The sequence below is a fragment of the Eurypyga helias genome, unplaced genomic scaffold, assembly GCF_000690775.1.
Source record: "Eurypyga helias isolate BGI_N326 unplaced genomic scaffold, ASM69077v1 scaffold13204, whole genome shotgun sequence".
In the NCBI taxonomy this organism is placed as follows: Eukaryota; Metazoa; Chordata; class Aves; order Eurypygiformes; family Eurypygidae; genus Eurypyga; species Eurypyga helias.
In genome coordinates, this window is record NW_010245693.1 from 63,233 (window position 1) to 82,272 (window position 19,040).

General features: G+C 39.4%; 1 protein-coding gene across 1 annotated transcript in view; it reads left to right on the plus strand.

The window, feature by feature from the left end:
• The window catches only part of KIF26B (kinesin family member 26B), a gene marked incomplete at its 5' end in the record, with an annotated part of 168,232 nt that overhangs the window by 57,398 nt on the left and 91,794 nt on the right, over nucleotides 1–19,040 (plus strand). The window contains one exon of the mRNA XM_010150171.1: nucleotides 10,818–11,001. Coding sequence (XP_010148473.1) covers nucleotides 10,818–11,001 — 184 coding nt within the window. The remainder of the gene's footprint in view (nucleotides 1–10,817; nucleotides 11,002–19,040) is intronic.

Below are 19,040 nucleotides of genomic sequence, written 5' to 3' on the forward strand. Positions count from 1 at the left end.
GACTTCCCCTGCAAGTGGGAGGATATGAAGACATTTAATATTGGGTACAATTGCTTCCTGAATCTTCAGTAGATAGAGGGAGAAGTTCATATAACAAAACATTGAAGGTGACTTGGGTGAAATTTTTTGTCATTTTCTTCCCCAGCAACAAATGTGGATTTAATTCAAACTAAATTGCTTCCTCAGCTTCTGCTGATTTATTTTGTCCTCCCAGAAATTAAACAAGAATCAAGAATTTTTTTTAATGTGTTTTGGTTACACCCTTCAAAACGAAGTGGTTATTAAAATTTTCCATTTGAAATTGTAGCTTGGCTTTGTTGCAGTTATATTTAAATTAATGTTCTAAAAATGAAAACTTTCATTTTGAAGTGAATAAATTGCTGAGATGGATGCTAAGTGATTTTTTTGAAGTTTTTCAGAGAAAAGATATTTTGAAATAAAAAATAAAAGTATAATAATCTTATTACTCTCTGAATTGCAATAACATTTCTTTCATAGCATCGTTGGCTCACAGAGGCTGGAAGGGACCTCAGGATCTTTCTAGTCCAACCCCCTACCCAAAGCAGGCTCAGCTCTAAGGTCAGATAGGTTGCCCAGGACTTCATCCATTTGGGTCTTAAACCTCCCTAAGGACAAAGACTCCACAAGCTTGCTTAGGTGTCTTCAGGGTGAAAAAACCTTTCCTTATACCCTGTCCGAATGTCTTTTGTTTCAGCATATGCCCATTAGCTCTTCTTCTTCCATGTTCTGGTTTGAAGAGCCTGATTCTGTCACCTTGGTACCCTCCTTAGGTACTGGAGGGATAATGTTAGGCACTTCCAAAACAACCGTAACTATTTGTATGGATCTGGTGAGGAGATCTACTTCACTTAGCATTTTCCACTGTTCATTAATTTCTTTGTGCTTCAGCATATCTCTGTGCAGGTGCGATCATAATATTTTTCTTTTTTTTTGTCTGTTTTTCTTGTAAGCTGTTGGCGCTGGACTGATTTTAGCACATTTGCAGTCAGTTAAGAGGAGGACCTTAGCCTTGGATCTTAACATATTTGTGTGGTTTAACATATCTGTGCTGGTTTTGGCTGGGTTAGAGCTAACTTTTTCCATAGTACCTAGTAAGGGACTATGATTCCGGTTTGTGCTGGAAACAGCGTTGATGACACAGGGATGTTTTCGTTCTTGCTGCGCCGGGCTTACACAGAGTCAAGGCCTTTTCTGCCTCTCCCCCCACCCCACCAGCGAGGAGGCTGGGGGTGCACAAGCAGTTGGGAGGGGACACAGCCGGGACAGCTGACCCCAACTGACCAAAGGGATGTTCCATACCATGTGGTGTCATGCTCAGCATATAGAGCTGGGGGAAGGAGGAGGAAGGGGGGGATATTGGGAGTGATGGCGTTTGTCTTCCCAAGTAACCGTTATGTGTGATGGAGCCCTGCTTTCCTGGGGATGGCTGAGCACCTGCCTACCCCTGGGAAGTGGTGAATGAATTCCTTGTTTTGCCTTGCTTGTGTGTGCAGCTCTTGCTTTACCTATTAAACTGTCTTTATCTCCACCCATGAGTTCTCTCACTTTTAGTCTTCCGTATCTCCCCTATCCTGCTGTATGGAGAGTGAACAAGAGGTTTTGTGCTGTGCTTAGTTGTTGGCTGGGATTAAACCATGACAGTATTATACATGATAGTCTTCAGTAATGAAAATAACTTTTCCCAAAGAACTATCACTATCTCATGGTGGTAACTTAAATAAACACAATGCAAGACTTACAGGAACTCTTAGAGGAAATATTTTTTACTATGGCAAGAGGTTTCTTGTCAGAGCTGGGCTTAAGTGCATTGAATTTCAGCACATCTCTGTTGTCAGAATAGTTTACCATTTGTATGCCGGTGTTATTTTAAATGTGCTGGCCTCCAAAATATTGATGAGGCAAAAATCCCTGTAAAGATTACCTGCCATTTTACGTATCTGTTTAATTGTTCTACCAACTGAAAAGTTAAACAATGACAAAACGGACTGTGAATCTGTGTGCTGGCTGTTTCTCCTTTGTGTGTTATGAGAGGTTTATGCTGAATGGGACAGAGATGAAGCAAAATAGATTTCCACAAAGTGTGTGGTCAGGCTTAACACATCCAAGGTAACAGAATAACTGTAATCGTATAAGCTCCATAAAACTTACAGTTAAAGAAATTGCTTTATATGATTTTAAGGACCGTTATTAAATGGCCAGTGGTTTGTGGACCTCTCATTGTAACGCTTCTGTTAGTCATGGTTTCGAGTTGTCATAACTGTCATTTCTTCTTGCTCCTGAGGAGAGTCAACTAGGGTCTAGCCACCCAGGAGTCCTGTCCCATGGTCTGAAGTTTGCCAGGTTGTCTTAGACGTGGGAGAAAATCTGTTTGCCAGCCATACCTGGTGGTACTTTCAGAGGATAGTCTAACTGTACATCTATGCCTCTAATAATTTCCAGCTAACACTTGAAGACTGACAGATCTCTGCGTGTTTCTTGTTTTACACAATAACAGTACAAATAGGAAAAGTGCACATCTTCATTCTTATTACTTAGTGGCAATGCTGGTGATCTTACGATCTAAATCTTTAGTAAGTACATGCAATGCTTCTTAACACCCAAAGCTTGAGCTGGACAGACCTCGTTTCTGACCTTTTCATGAAAGATACTAGTGCTCTTGCACTCAGCTCCATGTGGCTGAAATTAAGTCTACTCTGGTCTGTGGCTGTCAGTCTCCTGCCTATGCAAGTTTTCCCATGGGACTCGGAGATGCATTGCCAAGTAACCATGGCAGTAATTGGTAAGTGCTTACATTTGAATTAATTTGAGTTATAGTAAATGTAGCTGGTTTTCTTCCCATATTAAACTAGTGCTAAACATCTGATTTTATTTTACCCAAGTATAATGGTTCAGTTTGCTTCACAGTGACACATGCCCAACTTTCCAAGAATGGGGTAATGCTGTGAGCACTGTCATCTATCTGACTACCATTTTTTATAAAAGCATTTTTCAGAGAGAAAAATAAGCTAGATTAATACTGATAACAACGTTTGCCCACTCTTTAAAATGTTGACTAGTGATTTGTCTTCTGTATTTGAGTGCTGAATATTTTCTTAGTTGGGTTCTTCTGCTGGTCACCAAAATCACTCATTTATTTAAAATTTCAGGTTGATTACATGTGTCTGCAGTCAGTAACACCACAGGAAAGGCGGTATTTTTTTTACTGTTTGTGGTGACCTGAATCAGTAATGCTTGAAATTTAGAAATAGTACTAAAAGGAGAAGAGAATGAGAAGAAAAAGAAAGGCACAGAAAGGAAAGAAAGCAGAAATTATCTTTCTCTAGATAAATGTATTAAGCTGTTGAGTCAAGGTGTAGTTTTCTTGATGAGTACTACTGAAGGACAAGGGTATGATTTCTTGTAGAAATTCCATATGTGATAGTTCATTTGATTTGTTACTTGTTTTGGCCAACATTACTTCTGTGAATAAGAGCTAATTAATGATCCTGTTACCAAAGACAGGAGGACATCTGTCACTGAATCAGGGCTTTTCATGAACTTCTAGGTCAGGTAAAAAGCTGTTTACTAGAGTACAGTCGTACCTGGTGAAGTGAATTTTGTGGATCGAAAAGTAACTACATGAGAAGTGGTTTGTTAGGTATCTTGTCACATCATTCTCTAAAACTTGGAGTTTCACCCAAGTAACAGCTGTACTATGAGTCCTTCTGTCCCAAAATACGCACCTGTGTAGGACTTCGAGCTCTTCATTAAGCTATTGGTCTTCAAGCACATTCATCATCTTCATTTTGCTGCAACCTAGGAGCAGCTCAGTTGCCAGTGATTTACACAAATTTGAACTTGATATAGAGCAGGTCTGAGCTATTAATTTCACTAAGATTGCCTGTGTGCAACAAGCTTCAGGTTTTATAAGACCTGTAGTGAATAAAGTTTGAAGCCCTATTTTGACTCTGTTAGAATTAAGTTAAAAATAATGAATTTCTGGACAGTTACAATACAGTTCTAGGGGTGAGCACAGTCACTAAGGCACTGTGGCCAAAACATCTGAATTAACCACCCAAGAAGTGAAAGATTGCAGCCTGGGACAGCTTTATTGTTGCTATGAAATTGAATGCATGCATAAAAATAAAGAGAACAATAAGGGGCAAGTGTTTACTGGGCATTAGAGAGATGTTTATTATACCTTCTACAGCATAAGCAGAAAGCTCAAATTATCTCCAGATTTTAAAGGCATTGTAAAATAATTAAACACAAATACTAAGAATCTTACTGGAACTACAAATCCAGGAAATGTTCCTTGGAGGATTGTTATTTCATTCTTTACATGTCTCACTAGGCTGCAACACCACAGCCCGGGGTTTGGCTGCACAGAGATTAAAGGGGAGTAAAGTTGCCCTGATTCTTGTTCATAGCTCGTTAAGTCCTGTTGGACGGAAGGGAATGTGGGCTGGGAAGGGACATGACAAGGCAATAGCAAGATTTTTGCTCTGTCTTTTTGCTTTCAGTCTGGATAAGAAAAACTGTTCTATGTAGAGGAATCCTTGGAAGTCATTCTCACTCTGCCATGGAGCATACTTCCCAGGTGGTCCCCCTGGTTTGCAGCAGATGCAGAAGAGGCAACCTGGCTCCTGCCACAGAGCATGGATGTTACCTTGTTGGCTAAACATCCTATAAAGCATCGCTGTTCTCTTTGCGTTAGAAGATGCAAAGAAAGGCACGGGACAAAGGAAGCTAAGGCTCCCGGCCAGATCATTGCCCTCCAGAAAGATGAGATTTAGCTTGAAACCACATTTAGTACCACGTACCACAGATTTTAAGGTCAAAGAAGTTCTTGCCATAGTAATTCATGCATATTACCCATGTCAAATAAATATGATTTATAGCACCCTTTGGCTCAAGCCAGTTCAGAAGGTTAAAGCAGTAGCAGCGAAGCCAAAATAAATGTGAGGATATAAGCAAGAGAGGGCAAGGAATTACACAGGTAGGGCAGTGGCAGGTATGGGGCTTCCCTTTTGATTGTAGTACTCAGGTGAACTTGGCTGTAATGTCATCTTAGTGAGCCTTTGTGACCTAAACCAGTGGCTGGGAGAAACAGAATCACTTTTGCTGATGATTCAGAGAATCTAGGTTAGATCCCTGTAATTAGAAAATGTGCCCTGTGTCCAGTTTGTATAGGTAGCCTATAACTGATATCATTCAGTAACGAAAGATCCTGGGGAAGAAGGAACTGTTGAGTGACGCTGTGTAACTGAAAATCAAGACTGGCTTTTCTCACAGAAAAAACCCTGCATCATTGTAATTCTGCTGTGTCCCATTGGTTTTTACCTTACAGCTACATGAGGACTTGGGTGATATGATGAACCATTTTATATAATCATATTTACCCTAAACGAACATACACCATGGACTCATATTTGAAAACATTTCCATTGGAAATAATGAAAACTATACTTCCAGTATATTTTTCTTTGACATTCCTGCAGTTAACTAAAATACTGTGCAGACTACATTTTACTTAGTAGGTGACAGTCAAGAATTTCTACTTTCTCTGCATAAAGAATTATCGTTGGAGTTTAAAAAACAATAATAAATAATCATCATTAGGACTTTTATGTTGAGGGTGAGGCTGTGGAATGGAGTCTTTTAGGTGCCCAACCTGCGACACCTGACTGTTGCACTTTGGGTAACCAACACCGTTGGTCACATAAGTAGATGTATTTTATAACTAGTGATACATCTGCACAAATACATGTAGGGAGTTTGTTCAGGGGACTGATTTCCAAGCTAAACTTCTGTCTGTTTACCAATCCAGCATTAAGATACAGCAGGAAAGGCAGTTTTAGATAAATAAAGATGGTGTTTTAAGTACTAGGGAAGATCAGTAATCTCCTTTGACCTTGTCAAACCAGCACATCCTCTGGTAAGCCATCCCTTGTAAATATAAAGTTCATACCTTACTCCTCAAATGGTGCACCCAGTGGAGAGCATTTGTCTTAAAAATTTATGCCTCCAAATGAAGAAGAATAATAGATACTGTGTTTAAATGAAAATTGCAAATATTTACATGCAAGTTAGCTAGTACATGACTGTTTAGCCTCCACAGCTTGAGAGCCATTTTCTCTGTGGAAAATATGCTATGAAAACGAGCATATTTTCAATTTTTATTTTGGCACAGAAACTGATATACCAGCTCACAGGCTCCTATGATCTGGAATTCTGTTTCCAAGGGGGATAAGTACTGGATGCATCATAGTGTAATATGAAACTCCAGTAATGAATAATTATACAGAGATATGCACCTAAGGAAATTTCTTTAGATGTCAGTGGTGAAGGGGCATGTCAGGTACTGAAGCATGAGAGTCAGTATTACTTATCAATGATGATCTTTGCTGACACAAGTGCAAATAATATTTTAATTATTCACTTAAATGTCTAATCTTCTGGATCAAATAGACCTGCTGGCCTCACTGACCTCTACTTGGACAGTGAGTCTTAAAGTTTTAGTTTTACCTTGGATGATATGTTAGTGAAAAATAAGTTCTTTTGTTAAGCTAAATAGCTGACCCTTGAATTTTATTAGCAGAGTCTGTTTTCTTACTTAAGTGAGAGGAAAAAAATATGCCATGAGTTGGCATAACCAGGCTCATTGTGGTTCATGAACAATGTTTTGTTTTGTTTAGGTTTTGTTTGTTTTTCTCCCCTGACTGTTGCTTAATAGCAAGTGGATGTATGGATTTGTCCTCAGTTTTTGAAGTTGCTCTTTGTGAGCAGCCAAAGTTAATTTAGAAATGAATTTTCAAACTGTTCCTTCCACAATGTTTCCTTATGTATATTGTAGTGTAACCACTACTCAGTGCCTTTTCTAAGCAAGGTATTTACAGACCTAACCCATAATGCCTTTTATTTTGCCTAAAGCGATTCAACTTCATTCTTTTATTGCTTCTAAGTAGTATGAATAACTTTCTTAACACAGATCTTTGCATCACCCCTAGCAGTGCTTTTGTTCTATGTTAAAACTGAATTATTTAATCCATTTCTGTTCATTTGTCTTGAGAAAAGTTTCCACAGAACACACTTTGCCTCCTCACGGCTCAGATTTACCTCTGAGGTGGTTTACTTCCATTTCTTCAATGAATCCCATGGAGGATCTGCAGCTTTCTGCTGCTCGTATCAGTCATGAACTGGCTTCAAGTGTAGGGGAGTTAGGTCTACAGTGAAAGTGTTTGAAAATCACAGCCTGCCCATCGAGATTTAAGGGAAAAAAATTATCACCATTTTTTGCATAGGTAGGAGGTGAAAAGCATTCTGGCTGTCCAAAAGTATAACTTATTAAACTTGTATTTTAAAAAAACAAAAAGCAGAGAATGTCCTTTCCAGAAATTATCTCAGTCTTTGCTATGGATCAGGTGGACAATCAAAGCAGTTCCCCTTTCCTGCTGGCAGTCCATCAGTTTTATTTGGATTGAACTTTAATCATCTAACACCCCTCCTGCAATCTCAGATCTTGATATTAGGATTATTTCCTTTGCCACAGATGTTGTAAGCTTTCAAAAAGTCTCCAGCTGCTTGTTTATGTAGAAACTCTCAGGAAGAATTATCTGTATTAACTGAAGGTGTTAATCCAAATATGTTAGCTAAAATGGATTAAATCTGCATTATTTTGAAAGATAATTCAGTAAAATGAAATTAAAGACACTTGTGCTGCAAATGTGTGTCCTCACAATGCTCTAATACAGTTTAAATTATGCACTTCAAAAATTTAATTTGGATCCAGTTTCTTGTGTGTCTCTGTGGACACAGTCCCTACCGTAGCCATACCACGCACACAGAGGGGAAGTGGTTTGCCTTGCGCTGGAGCCTGCTGCGCACCCCTGCATAGCTCATCGCTGATACCACTTGGCTCAAGTGGGATGTAATGTAACTGGCAGTATGATCAGCTTATTGTCAATACATAAAGCCATGATGCCATCATCGCCATTACCATTACTGCAGTAGTATGCATAGTCTCAAGTGGAAATCAGAGTCCTATTATACTACGTATTAAATGAAAACAAATTAGCTGGCTCTTGTACAAAGATCAGAGTCTAAACAGCTGCTTGCTGGGTTGGGCAGTCTGTGAGCTGCAGTGGCCTTGGATGTCCCAAGGTGCAGCCTGATGCTTTGCCTAAGAGTTCTGGTGGTCCAGAGAGGCTGCATGGGAGAGCCAGGTCTCTCATTTGCCTTGAAAAGTAAAATATGGGAATTTCTTACTTCCTACGCTAGATCACAGGGACAAATCAGCTTCAGCTTGCATGACTAATTGTGGCCAGAGCAATGCTAGCCACCCAAGCTGAATGATTTTGCTCACAAGAATGCCACACTGTTCATGTTTGTGTTATATTGCAGCCCTACGTCTGGTTAAAAAATCCTTTTCTCAGTCTAAAGCTGTGGAAATTGCCTGAGGCTTATTGCCTTTTCGGTCCCCTTCAAAATTCAGTCAAGTCTGGTAGGGCTCGGCTCGTAAATGATTTTCTAGCCTGCCATGCCTTGATTTTCTCTCCTTGGGGAAAACCAAAGAACCACATGGAGTTGTGATATATAGTTAATTTCTTTTTCATACATTTTGCCAGTTGCAGGCCAAAAATATAAAGGAAAATACAGGTTCTTCCATTTGAATGCAATCTCAAAGGTTATAACTGTCAAACTAGAATATAGTTCCAAGTTTTTGAAAAGGCCAGGTACTTCCAACAATGTGTTTCCTTTGAGAAAATGCCAGCTATGGGCTTGGTTGGGTCAAGAAGTGGTTTGTATTACACTATCAGCTTTGTAAAAGGAACGGCAAATGCTGAAGAAACAGTGGCAAGAGGGACAATGGCTCTGTCAGTCCATTTAGAAAATGTTTTTTAGGAAGTGTATTTTCACCCAAGGTGAGTCAATAACACTAGATTTATGACGAGAGTGGGTAGAGCCACTGCCTGTATTTAAGAATGGACAACTGAGCTGGATCACAGAAGTAAATTTTTCAGTATGTTTGGCTAACATTTTTATTTTCAGCTTTTGCACATAGTACAAGATTTTGCTTAAAATAAATCTACAGTGAAACTAAGACACAGAAAATCTTGGTTCAGCGTGGCCAACTTCATAAAAGCATTAGTGATGGACAGTGTGGAAGCTGAAATCATTGAATCCTCTCAAACCACTGAAATGCTGCTAGGAAAAGGAAGAAGTGTTGCTTTTTACTTTGGTTTTGATGAACACACTTTGATTGTTTTCTATAAAAAAGAAGGCAGACTCTTAAAAGGGAGGGACAGGTTATGAACTGTAGTCTGTAGGCCAGAGGGACAGACAAGGATAAGGAACTGGTACAGTAACTTTCATATTACAAATCTGTGTCAGGTCAATCAAAATCTCCTGGTGTTTTTCTTTTCATTAAAAACTAATCTATCTGGAACTGTTTTGCACTTGCCATAGGCTAAAAAAATGCATGTTGGTTGTGCACACACTGTGCACACAATCACCTCACATATGTCAACTTCATGCCCAGCAGTCATTTGTTCATGTGTCTGAGACATCTGATACAAACACAAGTTTGTATACTGAAATGAGTGTGTCTGTACATATATATTCAACCTTTCTTCCCCAACTCCTTGGGATAACATCATGTAATTACTTCTGTAAGCTCAGTGTCGGATAACATATACTGATACCGGTGAGCTAAAGCTTCTTAAAACTTAGGAGTACGTAAAATTATTGGTCTTGACTGTCACACTTGAGCAAGGTAAGCAGAGCTACTGTCAGCACAGACTACTTTTATACCTATCTTAAGGCACAATTTGTCTGCCAAAGCAAAAAACATGAAAGTAGCTTCATTAATTGTTATATCCTTGTCTCCTTTGAAATGATCTGCTCCATTTAAAGTGCTCATTTTACAAAAGGGAAACCATGGGACAGTGTGATTGATATTAACACTATCCTTGGGCATTGCAGAATGCACAAGTGTTGGAACAAAAATGCTGCAATAAAGGCTGAATGTTGAATTGTCTCTCAAAATAAAACATTTTGCAAAACAAAAGTACTGAACATTTCTGTTCCAGAAAAGCTTAGCTTTTTAATCAAAGTCTATATAAACTTCAGCATTCTTATCTTAGAATACTGCAGCATTCAAACCAGTCTTCATTGTTTCCCTGCTCAGTGATGAATGCAGCTGTAGTTGGTATGATTGTCTCCATCTCATTGCAAACAACAATATTTTCACTGGTCAGAGTTTGTTCAGTTTTTAGACTGACTTATATTTTAAGAGGTGATAAAAATTTAAAACAGCTAGTGTAAGGCTTCTTACACCTCAGTAAATTCACCTCAGCATTTAATACTAATTGATTTAACAGTGGCTGCTTACATCCAAACACGACATGAGTAGTCATTTTCTAATCAGAGGATTATGAATGATGCACAATTCTGTGTGAAACATTCGGTGACCAAACTTAATTTTAGAACAGAAATTGCTGTATAGCTCATTGATTTAACGGGAAGTTTTGGAGCTTCCCTGCAGACTGAATTATTTCGACAGATGAGATAGTGATAGGGGCCTGATTGTAACTCTACTTAATGCAGACTGTGTAAATTTGGACCAACTTTGGGAAGTCAGTGGCGTTAAACTAGTAATAACAGTGAAGAACCAGAATTATAAAACTGTTGGGATTGATGAGGTCAAAACTGAGATCCTACATAAATATTAACCTGATAAATACCTTTATTCATTCTTGACTGCTTGTGTTTGAGTTTGGGGTTGTTTTATCTTACTCTTGTCATTTTTCCCACAGAGCCGCTCAGAAATTGAACCTGTCTTCCAAAAAGAAGAAACACAGGCCTTCTGCGTCATCAGTTCCTGAATCTCCTCTCTTCTCTACCAGCTTCAGCAGTATCCTTCAGACTTCCCCACCCCCTGCACCACCATGCTTGTTGAGGGCAGTCAGCAAAGTGAAAGACACCCCTGGTTTGGGCAAGGTAGGCCTTGCGAGTATCACTAAAACATTTGTTTCTTTTGGGAGAAGATTTTATCCTCGTGCAAGACGTGAAGGGAATTGGAAGACCATGTTTGTTCTCAGTTGGCTTTATAGCAATTAGTCCCTGCACAAGTGGCCTCCCATCATAAAGTACTTAATGCAAGTGAGCTTCTAATAAAGTTGAAGTTGACCTGAACATGGCCAGACCTAACTGCAGCAGTGGTACATTCCAAGGGCCAGCTACACCGAATGCCCCTGCACTGGGACCACAGTGCTGCTCCCCATTCTGCTAGGGTTTCTGAAGCCTCTTGTCTCTGGCTGTGTTTAGTCTGTGTAGCAGCTCAGATCTGAGTTCCTGATCCCCTTGCTGTCCAGACTGCTGTCTTGACTGGACACACTGTAATTTGCTTCTGCCTCACGTTTCCTGGCTTCCTTCCAGAACAGTCAGGACAAGGCTAGGCCGTGAACCTTAACAAAGCCTACGCTGATAACGGTGAATTGCTCTTTTTTCCTTCTGTCATGTTATTTCTGCCCATTATGCATAATCATACCCTCTTAAAATGCTGTTTGGTGCATACTTCTAATGGAAAATGTTTGAGGCAATGGAGAAGGTGACTATATAGTTTGCTGTGCCTTTGTTGTTTGTCTGAGTGGCCCTTCCTTTTTCCCTGTCACAAATGGAGGGCCTGGCATATTGCGTCTGGGAATAGATGTGTGAAGTTGCTGAGGACAGCAGTTTGCTTTAATCAAGGTAGTTTCTTATGCAAGCATCTGTGCGCATGGCTTGTCCACATGCACTGACTGCTAAGCAGTGATAATGAATTTGGTGAAAATCTCAGTGTTTGGGGGAGAAATTGTAATGTATCATCTAGGAGTGCTGCATGTAGCATGGACTTGGGAATTTTCATTACAGATTTTGGATACTCAGTTTCTTACAGTGTGCAGTTCCAGTTTTCTTGTTTGGGTTTGTGTTGTGGTATGTTTGTGTTTGTTGGGTGGTGGGGGTTTGTTTGTTTGTTTGTTTGGGGTTTTTTTTGTGCGTGTGTTTGGTTTTTTGTTTTGTTTGGTTGGTTTGGTTTGGATTTTTTTTCCTTAAAGAACAATGATGTTACTTTCATGTATGGTTTAATACCTTTTTGGAAAGGGGTTTCCTCCACACAGGGCTTCCTTCCTTTCCTTTGGCTTGGTAGGTGGGAAGAAATGTACAAATCTGTCATGATCCTATAAAAGTTAGTAGTGGTGCATACTCTGACTTTAGTGGGAGCTTGAAAGTGTTCAGTGTTCTAAGAAGCTGCTATGGAAAATATTTATAATAGAAGCCATCCTCTCAGCATTCTTACTTTTTTGTGCTTGGGACAGGTTATATCTGAATAAAAATTTAAATTCCATTGAGGAATAATGAAGGATGTATTGATGAAAACAAGGACTAATGTCCCTTGTTGAACTGTGTAGGCACTTTTCCTGACTATTGGTTTTCATCGTTTCCATGTAAAGGGTCTACACACACACAGACACACGTAGCTTGATCTGAACCTTCCTTGCTCCTCTCATCATTGGTTTCCGGTGGACGGGGCTTGGGAAACACTTTTGCAATATGCACAGACAGACCTATGATTTGCTTCTCTGTCAACACCATGTACCAGAACAGGCTCCGGGCTTTCCAGTTGTGTAAGTAAAACCAAAATTTTGTAGTCCAGCCAATGAGGGACATGTACTTTCAGCTTAGATTTACCATCCTGTAGCTATCAGAGTATATGAGAAAAAGCTAAGAGGTTTTAAAAAAATGTTTTAACGCATGCTTCTCCTACGTAGTAAACAAACTTAGGTTAATTGATATAATCAAAATAGAGAAAATTGTTTTTTCCCCGTGACATTTCTATTAGCAAAAATATATCTAACCTGCAGTTTCTGGAACTGATTTTAATTTTTCAACTCTTGGGTTTCTTTTAGGAGTCACCCTATATTTACATCTGTGAGCTCATATACTTTCATCAAAGTTTCCCATCCGTTTACCTCTGTACCAGAATTTTCATTTTAATATGTCAGAAACAGATGCAATGCATAATAAGAAGATAACTGCAGGATAACTATGCAGTTTATCTGTCAGACTTGGAAAACCAGATGCGGTAATATTTGCTTTTAATTTTTGTTACTGTTATTGATATATGTTCTGTTCAGGTTTGTTGACATATATTTTGACAGGAACATGCTAAAAACTATGTTGCTATTCTCAGCATTTTCTCTCATACAGTGTTTTATGTAAGTGTATAAATCTATACAATGTGGACCCATGTGGAGGAACCGGGTGCAGCAAAGTCAAATGTTACTTTCAGCCACTTAGGGTTTTTTCTGGTTTGTGTTTAAATAGAATTTTAGCAGCAATCCCACTGTGATAAAAATCTGTTTCACTTTGGGTTTGAGTGGGCTGGGCAATTTCTAATATGACTGTTACTGGAAGGTCTGGTTCACCAGAACAGTAAGGCTGGCAATTGCCAAGGACTCTGGATTTCTGAGAGCCCCAGGGAAGCTGTGCACACACTGCCCCAGGACAGACTTCCTGGAAGTCAGGCTCTTGGCTATAGGGCTGCGAGCCCCTGCACAGGCGCTGGATGTTGCTGGCTTGGTGTCAACTTGACAGCTGTCAGTTTGCTAGGGTAGGTGAGTATCTAACGTGCTGAAGGTTAGGAAGTCAAGTACTTCTAAGCTTAGACTTTGGGGTTAAATTTCATTTCACAGTTTTCTAAAATGAGTTTGCCACCATACAGTTGCCATTTTATATTTTCACCACTTCTAGAAGTTTCAGAGATTCTACTTCTTGTTGCAAAATTGATGACAATGATTTATTCAAAATTGTAGATTTTCTCAGCTGTCATATACAGGTATGTAACATTTGTGAGTTGAACTAGCAGGATGTGCCTATAGGCAACATATTTAAACGGTAATTAGATGCTCAGTTAGTATGGATAGGGCTACAGCTGAAGAGTATAAACTGACAGAGAGATTTAGAGAGTATGTATTCAGGTTGCATGCTTCACACCTTTTCTTACAAAAGACCTTGCAAATCAAACCATACCAGTCTGGAATTCGGAAGAAGTATTAGTTGAAAGCTAAAGTTCAGCTTCACAGAGGAGGAAGATGATATTAATAATGAAATGTTGGGACTGCATAATCACCATTTTACTTTGACGTTAGATACACCATTGACCCTAGTAGAAATACAGCAATGTGAAAGTGAAATAAAGTAGTAAAGGATCAGATCTGTTGTTGTATTCATTTCCTAAAAGCTCTCCCTGAAGTAAAATAAAAGGTTTATGACTGTGTTGGAAATATATTAACAGTGGTCCTTGTATGGGTCATAACATACAGATGTGCTTTATGTTTGCATTTGCTGGCAGTAGGAGCTAACTCCGGTGGTAGTGTGGTATCCACACAGTTGTTTTGACAGAGAAGAGTTTTCCTTTGGGCTGAGTAACAGTCCTGCTCCATAAACTGCGACAGCTTGAGCATCACGTTTTCCTTCTCTCTCTGCTGTCTTTGAATCATTGTATTCTGTGAGTGGCAGATTGCTTTCGCTGGGTTTATACACAAAAAGAGTGTCACTGTTGAGGATGACTGTATGTGCAGTTTCCCTAAATCCTGTCATTTTCTGGAACATTGTCCTTAAGTCTGTTTTGTTGTTTCTGACTGTAAGCCAAGAAACAGAGCAAAAAGGCTTTCCATGCAGAAATAACAAACTATTCCATGATTGCACTCAGATTAACTAGTGTAAAGACATTCTAGTAAGGTTTACTTAGATTTGCTCCCCAATGAGCTTCTCTTCTCCATTTTCTATCAAATGAAATTAAGACTTCTGATGAAAATCCAAAATGGTCTTTCTGTGAAAGATGTTGTTTTGCTGAATCCCACATTACTAATGAAAACCAGCTTGTTCGAAGTTTTCTGCCAGCTGTAATAAATAGGTTGTTTTTAGGTAGAACAGGGTTTAGGTTGAATGGATGTGGTCTCTGTGCTTTCTTTCATTTATTGTTTTTCTCTATGTAACCTTCTAGAGCTCTGTCACTGAGAGGTATTATTATGCTTGGACATAGTTTACTTTTTCATACTTTTTTTTTGGTGTGAAATATTGTTTGTTGGTAGCTGTTAATCTGAAAATCAAATAGCAATGTTTGTGCATGTGCTGGTTGTAGTCAGGAAAGAGTTAGCTTAACTAAAATGATCCTTATGCAAAAAGTTTTGACTAGAGAGAAAGGAGTCATCACTGAACCTTCTTCAGGAAGTAATTTCAACCTATTAGCAAAACAAACTGCATTTTGTGATTCTGTGTTTACTTTTTGTTTTTCTGTAACACCAGGGACTCCTGCTTGCAGAGCCTACCCCCATTTTGCTTTATCTGTATAAATTCATATTAAAAAATGCTGTTTCTGTCCCAGACCACTTACGATCTCAGTACGATTATTAAAAACATTGAAGGGGGAGTAATAGGTTACCCTGCAGATGCTTTTGAGGAGCCCTTTCTAAGTGTGCGGGGCAGGGTAGGAAGCAGCACAGAGAGGTGTTTTTGAGACTCATGAGTAAGAGATGCAGGGGCTGAGTGCAGGTCCTGGCTGGGAAAAGCTATGAATGGGAGCCAAGCCATGGCTAAATGCTAGGAATGCCCACAAAATGCTGGTAGGAGATTGGCGGTGTGATAGGCAGTCCTGAGTCATACACCTGTCTCCTAAGGAACAGTGTCACAAACTAGCTTCAGTTAAAAGTAATTTTGCAGTGCCTGGCTGTAAGAATTTAATCTTCCATTAAAGCACAATATTTGACTGAAATAATCCTAAAATCTACCGTTCACTTTACATTACTCTGCAGCTCACCTTTTCCGCACATTGATTTGCATAAAACTATCTGGCAGCACCAGGAAGATTTTGTCTGACCTGAAAGTGCCTCCACCAAAACAGCAGAGGATTTTAGAGGCACTCAGCTGTGTCACACCTTTTTTGAATGTCACTGGGAGTTGGTACCCACTTCCCAGATCCACACAGGGTTCCCACTGTAAAGGCTAGGTGGTGCATATCTTACTCGGTGAAGGAGAACACATTTACGTGGGGAGAAGGATGGTAGCCCTTGCTTCTTTGGAGGCAGGAGGTCCACGAAGGCAGAATACCACTGGTGATTAATGGGCAGAGTCCTATGACTTTGGCCTAAAAATGGCAGTGTTAGTATCGTTATTAAAAATCAAAAGATGATCTTATGTCATACCATCCCACTTTGTGTCTCCATCATATAACGTGTTGCTATCCTTTTGAGCCAAGTAGCTAGTCTAGATGCAGGGCTTCGCAGATTTTTTCCAGGTAGGGAAGGATTATGAAGGGAATGTATCAGGTATTATTAGTGCAATTCAGTTTCTTTACAAGGCAATAGATAATCTTGAATGCCAACAGAGAGAAACAAGCAAAGGCAATCTTCCTTCTTCCTCCACCAGCTTTTTTTCAGCTAGGAATTCAGTGTCTCATTCCTTCCTTGGTTTAAGAGCATAATTTTTCCTATAGTACCAATTTTTGTTCAAGTCTTTCATCTCTCTGTTTTTCTTTCTATCCTTGCTTCTCCACTTTCTGGTGTTTCTTCCAAAAGTAACAGTGAAGAAAGCCCTACTGCACAAGCAGTTCAGGTCTCTGAGTAAATTCAGAACTGTCTTTTGGGGAGACAGAAATGTGTGCCAATGCTTTGGGTTTGAAAACTCCTAATTTTTCAGTTATTCACTGACTTAAATTGGTTTATTGGACTTCTCACTAAGTAGGGTAACAATTATTGTACTGGTCTTGATATGCTTTAATCCAAGCTATATGTGTATTAATGTGAAAGTATTGTATTGGCTATAAGCCTGTATGAATCATGATTTGAATAGTCTTTGTCAAAAGATGTTTTCAATAGCTGTGTCAACTTCTCAACTCAGTGCAGTAGAAACTAGAGACATTCTTGGACTTACGTGATTTGCAAAATTGATTTGAAGGGAACAAAATTGTTGCACATCTTAAGACCAAAAGATATAGGAAACCTCCTTTTCTACTATCAGAGTTTGCATTTTGACTAGCTCCTTGGTGGATTGTTTTGGTAACATTATGATATACATTAAGCGCGTTTTTATGAAAACCTGTGTTAAGATCAGGAAAAATTAAACACAACTTGGAAAATATGTTCTGCATTTCACTTCACTGCCATCCATCTTGATGGTTTTTCAGAGAGAATCAGAAGGCATTCTCTTTCCTTTGTAAAGCACAGGTTCTCTCTCCTTCATCGCTCAGGTGCATGGGGGAAAAAGTTAATGGTTAGATGACAAATGCAACTTTAAACCCTTTATCACAGAAAACAATTTCTGAGGGGAAAGCTGGTTTTGCCCAAAGTTACCATGGTTACTGAAATGGTAAAAAAGCAATAAAAAAAAAAAAGACAATCCCTTGAGCCATTTAAAGGAGACATATCTGTTCATCTTTGTTGTCAGCATGATTGTTGTACAAATTAAATGTTAGTTCCACTTGGAATGAAATCCAGGCGGCCTTTTGCCCTACAGAGTTTCTCAGGACTGGGATTTTCCTTAGCAAATGTACTGTTTGGAGCTTGTGGAGGCTTTCATGATCTTTGGCTAGATTTCTGCTAGGTGTGCTTCTCTGGGAGAAGTTTTAATACCTCAAGCTTCTTTAAGAAAAAAGTGAAATTAATATAAATTGCTACAAACAATAATCTCTTATCTCTCTAAATCATACTTTCTATGCACATTTAGTTTGCTTTTCTCTAAAGTAAAGCCTGTCCTGGATGTGGAAGTACCAACCCAGACATGCCTGGAGTCTGTCAGATTGCAATTTGGTTAGCGGTGAGGTTTAAAGAAAGATGCATTTTAAAGAAATTTCTCTACAGTCCTATTTTCACAATTTAGAGAATGGCCATAACTGCTGTTTATTCTCCTTGAGAAGTGCAGAAGCTGCTATTTCATGGGAGCGAGGAGCACGTATTGACCAAACCTGCTAAGGGAAAATCTTTCCAGTTGCCTAACCTCTACACCAAGTAATAGAGAATTCCTGTGTGGAGAAGCACAGGTGCTTTTCTGCCATACAATCTAGCCAGCCCCTTCAGAAGGGGAAGATTATGTTTCACCCCTACCTATTAATGAGCCAGTTTACAGGCAGTGGGTCCATTTTTCCATTTCCAAAGCTTAGGAAGTGGTTCCACAGTTCCTGGCCTGACAAGCTGTCGCTTCTGAGAACAGGATTCCCAAGACCAGCTGCCAAGGAGCAGAGATGCTTGTGGCAAGTGGTTGCTAGGTGTACTGGTTTCCTGGAACATCACGGATGCAGGCAGGTAAATCAATGCAGACACAAAGGAATAGGCTCACATCTGAAATGGGAAAATTGAAGGCAGAATATGTTGCAGTCTGTACATCTGACTCTGCAAAATGGAGCTGTGCTGTTGTATGGCATGAGGTGTGCTGTGCCAATCTGGGAACTGTGTAGGCAAGCCTGGTTCTAAGGTATCTTTCTCTTCTGATAATTCCTTCACCTTTGCTGATATTCTATAAAATGAAGTCATCATTCAAACTAGTAGACATCTCTTGTTTCACTGGGGGTGGGTGTGAAAACAGCAACACAGAAAGTGAGGTTTTTCTAGAGAGTAATTTACAGTCCTTAAATGAAATTCTTGGCTTTGGTAAAAAAGCATCTCTTTCCATATTTTATAGAGAAAGACTAGTACCCTAATCTGAGCATCAACTGTTGGTGATAGCGAGTGTGGATAACAGACTGTTGCTCAGTAAATTAATTTTTTGCCTCAAATAATACAAAAAGTGGTGTTCCACTCTTCAGTGACATCTTTCTGCGTGTATTCAGAAATAGTATTGATGGGTGAGCTTGTGAACACAAGAGGCAGATGGAGGAAGTTTCCTGGTAGAATTGAACTGGACAGACAAAATATGAAAAAGACTGTACCACACTGATTATATTTTTTGTTTCTGTGTTAGAAGAATCAATCCTTTCTGCAAGTCTTCTGTAGTACATTTCACCC